Source organism: Piliocolobus tephrosceles, unplaced genomic scaffold (genome assembly GCF_002776525.5).
Source record: "Piliocolobus tephrosceles isolate RC106 unplaced genomic scaffold, ASM277652v3 unscaffolded_305, whole genome shotgun sequence".
Lineage (NCBI taxonomy): Eukaryota > Metazoa > Chordata > Mammalia > Primates > Cercopithecidae > Piliocolobus > Piliocolobus tephrosceles.
In genome coordinates, this window is record NW_022313754.1 from 860 (window position 1) to 16,996 (window position 16,137).

The following is a 16,137-nucleotide window of genomic DNA, read 5'->3' on the forward strand; positions in this document are numbered from 1 at the left end:
GGCCCAGGACACTCTGGGGGGACTGAGTTCCCCAGCAAACAGGGGAGCAAAACCACAAAACAGGTTGAACTTGGAGGATTCCAGAGATCCAGGCAGGGGGCCCCAAAGGTGGAAAAGGACATTCATCGTCCTTACTTGCTCAAAGGTTGGACCAGGCAGACTTTAGGTGGTGGCCTAGGGCTTGACTTCAGAGTTAAAGGCAGGGTTGTGAGCACCTGAACAAGGGGACACAGTGGTCACCAGGGGATAGGGTGGGCTCACCAGTCAGGTCCCAGCAGCCCAGCCTCCTTGCTCTGACAGGGTTAGAGTTGAGCAGACTGGGGCTGGGGATGGACCTAGTGCACCTGGCTTCCAGCAGGGCACCTGACACAATCTCCTGCAATCGCCCTGGAGGAAGGGGGCAGGAAATGCAATTGGAATGTGTCTCCCAAAGAGGGTGGATTAATGGGCCAATGTCAGACAGGGAGAGGCCACCGCGGTCCACACACCTCAGGTGAGACACCCAGTGCCAACTCCTCACTGGGCAGATGTGCTGGGAGAGAGTAGAGCAGTGGTCACACAATCAGGGTGCAGAGAAATTCCACAGGCTGGAATCAATCGAGTAAGAGGGAACGGAAGAGGAAGGAGGTCACAGGGCCTCCCTCGGTCTAAACAGTAAGTGCCCCCATCCTGCATATACACAGAGAAGAGACGTGGCTTAGCTGTCACTTGTGTGTGGGGCCTGGGGATTTAGTTACAGCAGGGCAGCCTGAATCTCTTAAGATCATGTGGCCAAATCATTGTGTTTTGGGTCACATTAACAGAGGCAGGGTGCCACGGCAGGAGAGGTGATGTGCCTGCTCACTTCTGGCCGGCTGACATCAGTGGGAAGGTGAAGTGATACCTGCTCCACACCTTTAGAGGGACAGCTAGAGGCCCGCAGGGGGACAGTGTTAAGAGGGAGAGCCAGGGAAGCCTGGCTCTGGGATGCAGAACGGCACAGCTGCCTTGGGCTCGCTGACCTAGTGAGCTCCTTGTCCCTGGAGGTATGTAAGGGGAGGCAGCGGTGGCTGGGGAGAGGACCACATTGCAGATGGGGTGCCCAGCAGGTGCTTTTGAAGTCCCTGACCACATGGAGGTTCTGCCATCTGGCCCGATGCTACCTGGTTCTGGGGGCTCCATCTGCCTCTAGAGTTGGCGGGGCCTGGGGCTGCCCTCCCTGCCCCCCATCTAGGCCCAGGCTGGGATACAACTGGGTCCAGTGCTTCAAGTTCACCTCTTCCTCTCCCTTTCCTCCCTCTCCAATCGCTCTTAAGAAGTGGGGGGTCCCCTGCCCCTACCTGGCCTCCTTGTCCCTTCCTGACAAGGCAAGGCAGACCCGCTGAGCATCCCTGTCCCTTCTGCTGTCCCCACACAGCTGTGTGTGTGTTTTCCTGGGTTTGTCTGCGAGTTTGCATGTGTCTGCATGTGGCTCTCTGTCCCTTTGTGCCTGCCCAGGCTCAGGCCCCGAGCCCGCCCCTGACAGTGCCTCCCCCTCAGGCCCCTCCCCACTGCTGCTCCAGACTCAGGCTGGGGGGGTGCGGTTCCAGGCAGTGGGCTCGTCCCCAGAGGCCACCCCTGCCCTTGCTGGGGCACAGGTACACACGCTTCTCAGGTCACTGCCTCATGACGCCATTGTCCTGGGGCTTGCATGGAGGGCCATGGACACAGAGAGGACATTTAAAAAAACAGAGAATTTAAGCTTCCCAAAAAAGAGATGGGGAGGAGGTGATGGAGGCCAAGGTGGGGCTGGGAGGCGAGTGACCGTCGAGAGCTCTGGGTCCCTGGGGATGACAAGGTCTCTGTGGGCAGGACACAGCCCCTGCCCAGGCTGTGCCCATCTACCGATCTGGCTGTACCCAACGGGCAGTGGTCAGGCCCTGACCTGCTGGCCAAGGGGAGGGCACCGTATGGCTGTCTGTAGTCTGTGCGGAGAGCAGGGCGGGGGTGGCCAGGCTGGCCGCAGAGGCTGGCGGTCCCCCCCAGGCCCCTGCCCAAGCGTCCGTGTGCCCGGCTGGCTCTCAGGAGGCGAAGTAGGAACCCTGCATGGAGTAGAGCCGGTCGATGGGGTTCCCCACGCGGGCCTGCAGGGAGCCCACGTCTCAGGAGCCGAGGAAGCAGTGGCTGAGGCTGGTTAAGGAGGTATCGCTGTCGATGTCGTGGAAGATGGAGTCATTCCCTGGGGGGGCAGAAGGGGTGTCAGGACCGGGGTGCAGGCTGGGGCTCCTGAGGGCCCTGTTTGCCCTGTAGGCTGTGTGACTGGAGGCCAGGGAGAGACAGGATGGCCTGCTGGCTAGTGCGGGCCAAGAGGGGCCGGGGGCCTTCCTGTCAGCAGGAGGCAGGAGGGCTGTGCCGGCCATGCTGCCTGAGCCCTGGGGCAGCAGGTGGCTGTTATGTCCCCAGGTCTGCCTGGCCTGGCAGAGGGCAGGGCTGTGCTGGGGTGGGCGGGCGGAGGTAGGGCGGCTTACCATAGGGGTTCCTGTGGTCACCTGGCATTTGGGGCGGCGTGAGGCCCTGCCTGAAAGGGCCGCTGCTGCCGTAGGGGCTCTGCTCCATGGCCACGATCTGCTGCTGCGGTGGGGCCAGCGGCGTGGAGGAGGCCATCGTGCCCTCCCTGCGGCTGGACAGGACCTCTGGGGGCACAGGGAGCCTTCACCCACTGGCCTGGCCCACGTCCTCCCAGCTACACCCCATGGCCCGGCTTCACCAGCAGCCTCCCCAGTCTAACCCTCTTCTGACTGCCCAGGCACCCCACGCTGGCTGAAGCTGTCCGGACACTGACTTCCCATCCCCTTCCCCAGGTGCACATTCCAGCTCCTCCTCCAGACACAGTTTACCAAAAGCCCGAGGCCTCCCCTCCCCACCTTCCTTCCTCCCACCACTCCGCCCCTCCAGGGGACCCAGGGAGGAGGCAGACCCCACACAGGCAACAGTGATGCTGCCCTGCATCTGGGAGCACCAAGGTCCCAGACCCAGGCCAAAGAGGCCCTGGGAAGACTTCCTGGAGGAAAGGGCCCTCACCCCGATGTGACTTAAAGAACTAGCAGGGGCTGGACAGGCCAGAGCAGGGGAGGCAAGCCAGGCTGAGGGGCGGCAAACGCATGGACGAGACAGACCGCCGGGTAAGTGAGGGTGCAGCACGCGGGGCCGAGAGCCAGGGAGAGAGGTTGGTGTGGGGGGAGACCAGCCGAGAGGGACCACAGGTCATGGGAAGCCCTGGGGCGCCGAGCTGGGTGGGGGTCCCCGAGGCCGCTGGGAGCCGCGGGAGGGTTTGGTAGACAAGGATGAGAAAGGCTGGAGAAGACCCCGGCTGGGGCCAGTGGGGGAGGAAGCCAGAGGAAGGGTGGGATCTCTGTCAAGGTGGCTGTAGAAGAGACAGCTCCTGGGGGGGTGCGAGAGACCTGAGAAGACTTCACTCCCCAACTTGGCACCTCAGCGGTTCAGCAGCACGGGATGAGAAAGGTCAGAGGTGACTCCTGGTTCCTGGCTCGACAGGGCGGATGGTGGTGCCATTTGCAGAGAAGGGTGGGGAGGAGCAGGGCATGCCATGTGCATGTGGGCAGGATGGAGGGTACGGCATGGGCTGGGATGAGCTGGGGGGACTGTGGGACCTTCTCAGGGAGGCTGTGTCCAGGAAGTAGCTGGGAACACTGAGGGGTGAGACACAGTCCAGGACCTGGCTGGGAGACCAGAGGCAGTGACTGCAGCCCCAGGAGGGGCAGAGGGGGAAGCAAGGAAGAAGCAGGCGCTAAGGCTGTGTCCTTAGAAGCCCAGTCCAGCCTGGGACACTGGCCTGGCCCCCAGTGCCCGGGTATCTGCCCATTGGTGCCCTGGCACCTGCCCAGAAGCCTCCCTCTCACCGAGGCGCAGGCAGCTGTCTCCCGCCCGCTTCAGCAGCCCCAGGGAGCTCCCTGCTCCTCCCTCATGGCCTTGAAGGCCCAGGAGACCAACCCTGGCTCAAGATTCTGATGGAAACACGGTGTTTCGTAAAGCAGTGATGAGGGGGCCTGACTCATGCCCCTGAAACTAGTCCCTCCCAACTCAGCAGGCCCCTCACGCCCTGACAAGCTTTGTCTGCAGAATTCCAGCAGGGGGGTAGCGCCATCCTGTTAAAGGTACAGGCTTTGAGCTCCAGGCTTGGGGCTGAGGTCCAACTTTGCGCCTTACTGGCTGAGGGATCCCAGGCAGTCCCTCAGTTTCCTCATCTGTGAAATGGGACATGGCGATACCCTTCCTTGCAGTGATCTGCGAGGACAGGGCGAGATGGGGTGTGCTGAAGGCTGAGACCCGTGTCTGCACGCAGTGACTGTGAGGAGACCGTTGCTGTTTTGACTGCAGAAATTCTGCCAACCTTCCAGGCCGCCACTCTGCCATCTCTCCTCCCTGGGTCCCCTAGTCCCCATGGCTTCTCTATTTCTCTATATCTCGGTGGTTTTAAAGCAGAAGTTTCTGGGATCTGATGGCCTTGGTGGAAGGCTTTTCAGAAGTTTTGTTAAAAGAAACATCCCAGGCCCCTTTGTCCCTAGCCTTGGGACAGGTGCGGCCCTGGTCCCAGCCCTGGCCCAGGCTCACCCAGCCCCAGCCCCTGCCCCAGCTCACCCGGGCCCAGGCCCAGCCCCAGTCCCGGCCCTGGCTCACCCTGGCCCAGCCGCTGGGAGTTCTGCTGCTCCTGCTGCTGCTGGTGCCCTCGCGCCAGCTTCTTCATCTGCAGGGATAGCGCGGTTCAGGCTGGTGCTGCCCCTCGCCTCCAGGCACAGCCAGCCCTACACCCCCTGGACCATCGTCTTCTGGCTGCCCCCTCTACTCCCACCCTACCCGGGGCCAGTGGGGGTGGAGGGTGGCCTCTTACCTTTGCTCTTTGGTTCTGAAACCAGACCTGGACCACACGTACACTGAGGACCGTCTCAGCTGCCAGTGTCTCTCCGACCTGGCCCAGAGAGAGGGGCATCAGGTCAGGCCGTGCAGGGGCAGCAGCTGGGAGATGGCGGGTTTAGGGGGATGATGGGATGTGGGGGGAGATGGAGGATGGAGGGATGTCCCTGCCCCCAGCAGGAGCAGGGGGTGGTCTCCAGAAAGGCAGTGGGTGTGTGGGCACCAGCCTCAGCCCTGCCCCCCCGGCCGCCCCTCACCTTTCGGCAAGGCTTGGACGAGACCTCGAAGGAGGCCTTGAAGGCTCTTCCTGCTGCGTGGTGAGGATGGTCCGGGGTCGCTTGGGCCTCCGCGGGTCCTTCCCGTCATCCCTGCTGCCCTTGCTCTGGCTGCCCTGCCCCTTGGCCAGCTTCATGTCCCCATCTTCATCCTCCCTCTTCACTGTGGGGGACACAACCCGGCCTGTGAGGAAGGGGCGGGGGCAGCCCGGGCCTCAGCCTTGTCCCCTTAGGCAACCTGCTGCCCAACAGGAGCCTGTCCCCTCTATTGATACCTGCCATGGCTCCCCAGTGCCCCCAGGATAAGGTCTCCTTCCCTCCCCTGGCCCACAGGCCCTGCCTCGCCTGGGCCCTCATCTCCTGCCTGCTCTACCCTGCGAGTACACATGGTTATGCACATGGCTGTGTGGACACACACGAAAGTGTGCAAGCAAAGACATGCGCCGCAGATATTCACACAAGAGTGCTAGTGACCACAGCGTATGCACGCACACACTCAAGATGCACACTCACCCGCTGGCACATGCACATGGGCCCACAAAGGCCTCGCGCATGCAACTCAGAGGCGTATTCACACACATGGGCCCATGCTCACAGGCAGGAACGTACAGGCATGCATGCATCTGGACAGACGCACACACAGTGCGGAAGCATATGCACTTCGACGAGTGCTACAGCCGCACCCACCACACACACACGGCACTTCCCTGCCCCAGGTTTGGGTCTCAGAAATGCCAGCAGCCCCAGATGGATGGCCAAGCCTCCCCAGCCACCACTGGGCCTCCCACTGCCCCCACCCAGGCTGGTCTCCTTTCTTCAGTCCTGTTCTCCTTGGAGTGTGAGGAGGGTGATCTGCTCCCACTGAGACCCCCTCTGCTGGGCCTGGCCAGCCTCTGCTCTTCCTCAGGAGCCATGGGGCTGGCTGCAGCGGTGCCCTGCCCAGGGATGGGGAGGGACAGATGGTGGTGGGCTCACTGCCTCCACGCAGGCCCTGGCCATGGAAAACCCTTTCCATGTGGCAGATCCTGTTGCCAGAGGGCTCCAGGTTACCCATGGGGCCTGGCAGACCAGGACACCTCTCCATGCCCCCTGTTCCAGTCCTTCCCCACTGTTCCCAGGGACAACGGCCAAAACCACCTCCTGGCCTTTCCCTCCTTAAGGCTCACTCCTGGTTGGGCTCGCCCTGTCTGCCAGGAGGGCTTCAAACTGGCCTTGTCCTTTTGGGGGCTAGCGCAGAGTAGGGAGGATCCTTCACCCTGGGAAATGGGGTCTTCCCCTCTAGCACAGAGGGCTCAGTCCCCTCCCCTCAGCTGGGAAACAGAGGCTGGCTTGGGGCTGTTTGCTTCCCACTGCTGAAGGCTCCAGGGGGCTGAGGAGGGGAGGGCACGTCAGATCCCTGCCTCTCAGGCATCCCCAGCCTGTAGACCGGGTGCTGGTGAAGACCCCTGTGGCGCTGGCTGCGGGTTGGTGGGGGGGGCATCAAAACAGAGAGGGCAAGGGAGGTGGGCCAGAGAACAAGAGGTGGGTGTGTGCACAAGCACAAGCCACAGTACGTGTGAGCATGTGGACAAACATGTATGTGCAGCCATGTGGATCGATGTTTAGTGCACAAGTGTGCGGTGTCTGTGTGTGTGTGTATGCTTAAGTGTGTACACTTGCATGTGTGTACCTGGGTGTGGCTTTTGCATTCCCAGATATGTGAACACATATCTCCACATATATGTACATGTATCCATGCTCAGGGTAGGGGTATTCGGGCGTGCATTTTATGTGCTTATGTGTACACATATGATCACACATGTGTTTATGTGTATGGATGTGTAGGTCTCAGGGGTAGTGTGCCTGGGAGCATGCACGTTCGTGTCACGTGCACGCAGGTGGACACATCAGTGCGCGTGTGCTTCTGGATATGCATGCCCCATCTGTATGCAGCTCAAGTCCTGGAAGCAGGAGGTGGCTTCTCCAGCCGGGACTCCCCGCCAGGACACCCCAGTGAGCCCCGTCCCCGAGGCCTGCCCCCAGCTCAGGCCAGGCCTCACCGGAGTCGGACTCGTCGGGGCTCACAGAGCTGAGCAGGTCCTTCTCCTTCTCGTAGTCACCCTTGCACAGTAGCTGGCCCTCCTCGAGCACGAACTCGTCGCCCTTGCGCAGCAGCAGAAGCAGCCCAGGTGGTACACGCACTCCAGCGCTCGCATCACAAACTCGGTAGGGGCGATCTTCTCCATGCAGCCGCTGCACTTGGCCGCGAAGAGCCTGCGGATGCACAAAGCGGGTGTGTTGGCTGCGCTCACAAGTCCCTCCCAGGGGCCACTCCCCTCGAGGGCCTCTCCCTCTTGCCGCCCTGACCCTCAGGCCCAGGTGGGAGGGAGAGGCCCTCCTTGGGCACTGGACCAGACAGTAGAAGGGCCCTGCAGCCCTATTCTGCCCACAGGCCCCCAGAGGCCCTGGGGTGGATGTTGGCATCCTGCCTAGAGTCACCTGTCCCAGGCATAGCAGCTCAGGGCCCTTCCAGCTCAGAGCCATGGTGGCCACTAGAGGGCAGTGTGCAGGCTCCACCCAAACTTTCCCTGGGGGCCAGATCAGCCTCTGTCTGGAAAGGATCCTTTCTCCCTCAGCTCCCTGGTCTGCCTCTCCTCTGATCCTCCCTCACCAACACATCCAGCCAATTCCCTGCCCAACCCACTGCCCGGCCTGGGCCCCTCCTCTCCTGCCTGAGCAATTGCCTGGTCCCCTCTGTGGGCTCCTGGCCCCTTCAATCCTTCAAACCACAGCCCACACAGGAGTCGTCATACACACAGGAGACGGGGGATCTTTCTAAAATACAAATCTGATCAAGCTGCTTCCCTGCTCCAGACTCTTCCATGGCTCCCTAGTGCCCTTAGGAAACCATCTGAGCTCCTGAGGCTGGCACTCAAGGCCCTTCATGATCCTGCCTCTTCCCTCTCTACCCTCTGCTTCCCCAGGCTGCAGCCCCAAAGAACAGCCGGCAGTTTCTCCAGAGCACCATTGTGGCAGCCTTTCAACACATCTTCCTTTGTCCTTTGGCTTGGCTAACACCTTCCCATCCCTCCGTCTCGGCTTATGCATCTCCATCACGAACAGATATTCACTGAGCACGTACAGAGTGCCAGCCCGACTCTAAGCATCTTATGTGCAGAGATGCATTTAATCCTTGCAACAACCCTACAAGAAGAGAATGAACATTAGCCCCATTTTAGAGATGAGGAAATTGAGGTGCTAAGAGGCAGAGTCACTTGCTCAGAGTCACATGTGTAAATGCTGGAGGCAACTCCCAGGCTGGGCCTAATCCAGCTCCCGCATGACAACGTGGTCCCATCTCCCATCATCTCTGCAGACAAACGAGGGCAGTGGGGGCCGGGGGGGCGGTCTCTGGGCCCTGGCCAGCACTAGCGGGAGGGGCTAGGTAGCACGGCCCCTCCTCTGCTGTGTCTGCTGACCGCTCCTCCCGACACTCCTCCACCCTGTCACGTGTCCTGCTCTGTGGGAACTCAGCTCAACAACACTTTGATGGAAAAATTTATGAAGAATCAAATTATTGTTGCTGGGAGGGAATTAAAACCATTTTTCATTCCCGGCGCCCCCGGGCCACGTCTGCGGGCGCTGCCTTGGGAGCGCTGTGCACATCCCATCCCTCTTTATGGCCCGCCATCACGGACACAGATTACAGCTGCAATTCTCTACTAATCGGTTCTGGAACGGAAATGGCCATAAATGGGAGGCACTCGCCTGCCTCCCTTCCCGGGGCTGCCATCAGAACCCCCCACAGTGAGCTGGTGGGGCGAAGTGGGTAGGGCCGCTTTGAGCTCTGCATGCTGCCTGGGCACTGGCCAGAGCACTCAGCAGGGGGCACCCCCAGCGACCCCTGCCACCCACCTCTATTCTACCCAGCAGGCTCCTACTCATCCTGCAATGCCCAACTCCAATGCCACCTCCTCTGGGAAACCTTCTCTGGGGGAGGTGGCCTTCTCTATGCTCCCCTGAGCTTTCCCCAGCCTCAGTTTACTCCTGTAAAATGGAGATGTCAAGCCCTTCCTGAAGGCTGTTGTCAGGATTCGAGGATGCTGAGCATGTAGCTCAATGCACGGGTATCACAGCAGAATGACAATGCATGTCCCTGCTGGTGCCCAACTCTACCAACTTTACTGGGGTTCCCTGAGACAGGACCGGGTCCCATCTGATCCTCAAGGGGGCCTCCGTGAGTGTTTACAGAGTAGGTGAGTAAAGGCCTGGGGTGAGCTGAGGCTGAGGCCAGGCTCTGCTCTGGGCATGCTGGACCCCACCAGCCTGCAGGGCCTGGCTCTGCCAGGGGAATGTGGGCTGGATTTTGGCTTTAATTTGGCCCTCTGGCTGAATCCCCTTGTTCAAGGCACAACCTACCCAACTGTCAGGGATAGCTTTAGGCAGAGGCCCTAGGAATCTGGCTGGCTGTCCAGCTCTACCGAGGGGCTGAGGAAGGAGCCTGGGTTTGTAGAACCTGGTGCTCTGACATGGAGGGTGGTCCTCCCCCAACCCCCACTGCCCCTCTGTCCCCTCCCCACACTCCACCTGACCTAGTGGCCACACTAAGGTCTGCAGCCTGACCTCTGTGGCCTCTGAGTGAACAGACACTGGCCATGTCGCTGCTAGCATGGCAGAGCCAGGGTCTCAGGGTCCCAGGCCAGGGTCAGCACACCTTGGGTGACTCCCGGAGAGGAGACCTTCTTAGGCTGGGGAGAGGGCAGCAGGGCGGGTGACCTGCATTTGCAGTCAAAGCCACAATGCTGGCTGTGTTCAGAATAGCCGCTAATGCCTTGGCAGCAGGGGGTCGATTGCTACTTTCTCCAAACTCATCAACACAATCTATTATTAATACTTCTCCAAAGGCTCGGTGCTGCCATTACGGAGGCGGCATCGCCAGCCACTCAGGGCATCATCTGTTATCTAGATTGCAAAAACTCGGGAAATAAAACAAACTGCACGCACTTTATAAACAGCATGCGCCATCCGTTTGGTCTCCAAGCATCTCTCCACCCAATAAAACATCGGGGGGGATGCATGAAATACTCACTCCCAATTATGGGGCTGCCTTTGTCTACTGTGCTGGGGTGAGAGCGACTAATGGCGTGTGTGGGAGGGGTTGGGGATACCAGCGGGGTCCCCTCTTCTCTGTGAGTCCCCATTCCCCCTCTCTTCATGCCTCCCCCCATGGAGGACTATGGAGCCAGCCACTGAGAAGCAGTCCCAGCCACAGACAGGTGGCACTGGAATCACATGGACGTGAGTTCCATGCCTTGTCCCACCACTTGCTAGCTGGTGACCGGGCAAGTAATTTGTCTCAGCTCACTTATCTGTACAATGGGCTGGACAACATTGCCTGCATCTCAGCATGAACATGTAGCGAGTTGTTGGTGTAAAGCAGCGGCTGTGGCGGGCACAATCTCCATACCTTCCTCACTGTGCGGCTTCAGGCAAGGCATTTGACCTCTCTGAGCCTCAAATTCTTCATCTATAAAATGGGAATGATCAGGCCAGCGCGGCGGCTCACGCCTGTAATCCCAGCACTTTGGGAGGTCGAGATGGGCAGATCACGAGGTCAGGAGATTGAGACCAGCCTGGGCCGGGTGTAGTGGCTCACGCCTGTAATCCCAGCACTTTGGGAGGCCGAGGTAGGCAGATCACGAGGTCAGGAGATCGAGACCATCCTGGCTAACACGGTGAAACCCCATCTCTACTAAAAATACAAAAAAATTAGCCGGGCATAGTGGCGGGTACCCGTAGTCCCCAGCTACTCGGGAGGCTGAGGCAGGATAATGGCGTGAACCTGGGAGGCGGAGCTTGCAGTGAACCGAGATGGCGCCACCGCACTCCAGCCTGGGTGACTGAGAAAGACTCCGTCTCAAAAAAAAAAAAGAAAAAGACCAGCCTGGCCAACATGGTGAAACCCCGTCTCTACTAAAAATACAAAAATCAGCCGGGCATGGTGGCGCACGCCTGTAATCCCAGCTACTTGGGAGGCTGAGGCAGAAGAATCGCTTGAACCCGGGAGGTGGAGGTTGCAGTGAGCCGAGATTGTGCCACTGCACTCCAGCCTGGGTGACAGAGAGAGACTCCGTCTCAAAAAATAAAAAAAAATTAAAAAATTTTAAAAAAATGGGAATGATCATCCCGACCATGGGGTTTTTGGCAGGGGCTGGATGCATTTAAAGCCCTCAGCACCACCCTGGCATGAAGAAGGTACTCCATGTTTCTTTTGTTCGGTGTGTGCCCAAAACGCGTTTGTTGCTCACCTTTGCTAGGGTCTCCACAATTCCTGGAGGCAGCCTCCCTGACACTGACTGGGTTAACAGGGCCCTGCTGTGCCTCCTTCTCACCACCACCCCGGGTCCTGGCCAGCCCTTCTAGCTTGTTTGGCCTGATCTGGACAGAGCACTCCTGGCTCCATTATCAGTCTCGGAACATTAGTGAGGACTAATAATGCTCAGTTATCAGCTACCTGCATCACTTCATTCAATCCTCACAGAACCCTCAAAGGACGATGCTGTTTCCATTCCCATTTTACAGATGAGCACAGAAAGGTGCAGAGGCCGGATCACTCCTTCAAGGTCACACAGCAGCGTCACCAGATACTCCAGATACTCCCTTCCTGATCTGTGCATCTCCGTGTGCCTTTGCTCATAAGCCGCCCTTACCCTGGGCCCTGGGTACCATGCCCGTGTCTGTCTGTTCCTGAGACTTGGGGCCCGATTCACCCCAAGTTCTTATTACTTAGCATGAGCCCGGCCTCCAGAAGGTGGGGCTGACCATACACATCTCCCCCACCTCCAAACACATTTTTCCCCTCCGTGGTATCATCTGATATTATGGAGTAAGAAATTCCATCTTCAGGGATGTCCCTCCTTTGAAGAGTCCGGGCTGTGAGAAGATAGCTCCATATCCTCTGAGTTTTTATGGGTTTATTTGTTTAATGCTCAATTTATTAAACTCATAAGGCTAATAAACAAAACTCTGAAAACCAATTTTTTCAGGAGCATTTGAACACGGATTACAAATCTGATTAATTTCTCTCTTTTTTTTTCTTTTGAGATAGAGTCTCACTCTGTCACCAAGGCTGGAGTGCAGTGGTGCGATCTCGGCTCACTGCAAGCTCCGCCTCCCGGGTTCACGCCATTCTCCTGCCTCAGCCTCCTGAGTGGCCGGGACTACAGGCTCCCGCCACCACGCCCGGCTAATTTTTTGTATTTTTTAGTAGAGACGGGGTTTCACCGTGTTAGCCAGGATGGTCTCGACTTAAATCACTGACAACTGCAGAGACACACAGAGTATGGCTGATTCTTTCACCTCCAATAACATTGGCTTTCCTAGTGTTCTGGGAGCACTCCAGCTTCTCCAAGCAGGTCTTCATGCCCAGATCTGAGGGTCCAGACAGCATGCACTGGACTTGGAATCCCAGCTCTACCACTTCCTGGCACTGGAATCTTGCACAAGTCCCTTCTCTTGAGCCTCTGTCCCCAACTGTCCAGCGGGGATGATGACAGAGACTGCCTGACAGGGCCGGGCACAGGAGATGGGCTCAATAAATGGCGATCATGATCACTGTTATCAACTCTCCAGGACTTCCTGCTTACCACCCTTGCTGAGTCCAGATCTCCTACCCTCCTCTGAGGGTGCCATTCCCGTACCCCATCACTGCCCTTTACAGTTTATGTAGCTCTTCCTTAGGTTCTCAGAATAATTCACACTTCACACTCCACTCAGGTCTCTCCACTCTCAGTGGGCCTCTTTCACCCCTCAAGGCAACCCCGTCCAGCCCCTCTGCCACAGCCCAGGGGGCAACTCCCAGCCTTTGTCCAAGACACTGCTACCTCCCTCTTCAGAGATAAACCAGAAGGTTACGAGAGAGACACCCAAAGTTTGGTCTTGCCTCCTCATCAAGTTAAATTAGATTACACACCCTCTTCATTTCTGAATGTCCAAGAGCACCCCAAAATGTCAGGATAAGCCCAAAGACCTCGCTGTGGCACTCGAGGCCCCACCCACCCCGTGACACCCGGCTCGCGCTGCCAGGCTTCTCACTGCTCCCTGAACATAGCAAGTCCCTTCTTGCCTCCTTAGTGCTTAATATTCCATCTGCTTCCAAGGCCTGGCTTCTCTGCCCCCTTCCTTTGCTTCTTGCTAAACTCCTCTTCATCCTTGAAGACCCAATTCAAGTGTCACCTCCTCTGTGAAGCCTTCCCTGATACCCAGAATCCCAGCCTCTCTCTAGTTATTTGTGCGTCTGAAGTCCCGACCAACCTAGAAATCAGACACTGGGTCTAATTTGCTGGCATGGAGGAGGTGGTTAGTGTTTGTCAAATGAATGCACAACCTTGTGTGAAATGAAATGGGCAGCCAGGTAGCACAAGAAAACACCAGGTATTCTGCTCCTAAGGGTCTGAAACTGCCCCCGCGTAACAAGGTAAGTGAACTCGCCCTCCCGCCCCCGGCCCCTTCACAAGGACACAACTTGGGTCCAGTTTGTTAAATTTGTATCGGTGGAGTTCCACGCATGCTTCCTGCAGGACTGGGAGTCCCCAACCCCAAAAGCGCCCTCATCCCCTGTACCAAGGGAAAGACCCCGGGGGTACCATGTTTGTACTGATTCTTGTGACCGGAAGTGATTGGACCAGGCCTGGACATCTGATTCAAGGGGGGCCAATCAGACCCTCTGTCCTGTGTGCCTTCCTTCCCCTGCTCACTCTAGAGCTCTGTCAGCCCCGACTCCATCTTCAGTGGCTCCCACACCTCCATCGCCAGCTGCACAGCCCCGGGTGATTCACATCCCTTCTCCAAGCCTCAGATTCTTGTTCTGTCAAATGGGGGTTTGACCTGTCCCTGCCTGGGTAATTGAGAATCTGGTGATTTTAACCCATGTGGGAAGGCTTGGCCCAGCGTCTGGCACGGGAAGGATCTCAATAGATGTGTGCTGTCTTCTCCTCCCCAATCTAAGTCTCTGGAACTTTCTCTTCCCCACCTCCCATTTTTATCTGAAGCCCCGTAATTGCACTGTTGGGTTTTGTGCTCTCCCTGTCTGCCTGTCTGTCTGTCCCTTTATGGGTATGCACCGCACTGGCGACTAGGCAGATTCCAGGCTGGTTTCCTTTAGGGCTGCTCCATGCCCAAGACCCATGGCCCTGCAGCAACCACTGCTGGGAACACCCTCCTGCCTCCACGGGGACCACGAGGTTTGGTCCTGCAACTGCAGCCCTTCTGTTCCCACCGGCTACACCCTCTCACATTCACCCAGCAAACACCCGTGGAGGCTGACTCTGGGCTGGGTGCATGGAAGACACTTGGGACATGGAGTTAGACGGAATCTCATCCCGTAGAACACATGCTTGGATGGGGTACTGGGGCATGCTGGGCAAGCAGAGAGGCACAGAAAGCACCAAGAATCTATCTGGGAACTTCCTGGAAAAGGTGACATGACACATACTTAAGAGCCTGGTTCTGGACAGGAGGAAGGGGTTTGAATCCCCGCTCTGCCACTTCCTGGCTGTCTGACTTGGGACAGGCCACCTCTCCTCTCTGACCTGGTTTTCCCATTTGAAAGCTGGCGATCCCAATTCCCACATTACGGGTAATCATCATAATGTGTTGACCTCCCTGTGTCACACCTCTTTCCTAGGCTGGTGGCGAGGTGCCCAGGACGGCATGGCTGTAGAGCATGTGGGACTTAGTAAGCACTCAGTCAGTGTGGTGGCTGAGGTTATGACTGTGGGCGGGACTGGGCTCTGATGATGCGGGCTGAAGGATGAGCTGCAGTTCACAGGAGCTAGGGGACAGGACCCTAGACACTCCGGGGGTCGCTGCTGCTGCTGCTAGAGTCAGCCTGTCACTTGGAGAGGGAGCCGCCTGGCCTCCTCCCTGCCGGACTCGCTGACGTCTCCCCCACGTGCCTGCCGCGTCCTTATCATTCCGGGCGTAGCTGTTTTTTATTTTGAGACAAAAAAGGGCCTGTTGACGGGGATCCAACTCAAACCAGCTGCAAACATCTGCTTTGATGCAGCGGCCGCGGGCCGGGCGGGCGGCGGCGGGAGCCGCGGGCCGGGGCCCCGGTACGCGCGTCAATCACGCGGCTGGAATGCGAGGCGAGGCGGGCGCGCTCTGCGGGCCTCGCGGGGCCTCCTGGCCTCCCCAGGCCTCCTCACCGCGTCGGGGCCGGACCTGCAGCGAGGGCTGTCCCGGCGCTTCCTGCGGCCCCGGCGCAGACGCAGCTGTGCGGGGCCGCCGGTCCCTCGGCCCTTTGATGCGCGCCATGGGAGCTGTCGGGAGCCCCCAGCCGTGGCTGGAGGTCACCGGCCAGGGACAGGGAGGGACGGGTACAGCCGGGAGCCTGGGGAGCCATCCCGGGCCAGCCTGGCCAGGGAGGCCCACATGCACATTTGGCGATTCCACAAATATTTTTCTTTTCTTTTTCTTTTTGTCTTTTTTTTTTCTTTTTTGAGACAGAGTCTCGCTCTGTCACCCAGGCTGGAGTGCAGTGGCACGATCTCGGCTCACTGCAACCTCCGCCTCCCGGGTTCAAGCGATTCTCCTACCTCACCTTCCCCAGTAGCTGGGACTACAGGCGCGCGCCACCGCGCCCAGCTAATATTTGTATTCTTAGTAGAGACAGGGTTTTACCATGTTGGCCAGGCTGGTCTCGATCTCCTGACCTCGTGATCCCCTCGCCCGCCTCGGGCTCTCAAAGCGTTGGGATTACAGGCGTGAGCCACCGCACCAGGCCCCACAAATATTTCTTTACCGCCTGCTATATGTGGGTCAGCGCTGTCTGGAGGCGGGGCTAGAGCAGCTAGCAGAGAGTCAGCCCCTCCCAGTGCCCCCACCCCCAGTTCCTTCTTATCGGTGGAGGACATTCTCATAGGCGGAAGGACAGTAACAATGATCTATTTTAACACGTAGATAAATCCATTTCATACAGAGTATGACGAAT

The 16,137-nt window shown here is 58.4% G+C and overlaps 1 protein-coding gene across 1 annotated transcript; it reads right to left on the reverse strand.

Annotated features, from left to right (window-relative positions):
• Positions 1–2,039: 2,039 nt before the first annotated feature.
• Positions 2,040–15,461, reverse strand: LOC111531115 (LIM homeobox transcription factor 1-beta). The gene is given in 9 exon segments (XM_026448658.1): positions 2,040–2,197; positions 2,487–2,651; positions 4,657–4,723; positions 4,868–4,938; positions 5,141–5,197; positions 5,200–5,328; positions 7,205–7,312; positions 7,315–7,418; positions 15,277–15,461. Coding segments are annotated over 9 exon segments (1,044 nt in total).
• Positions 15,462–16,137: the final 676 nt, after the last annotated feature.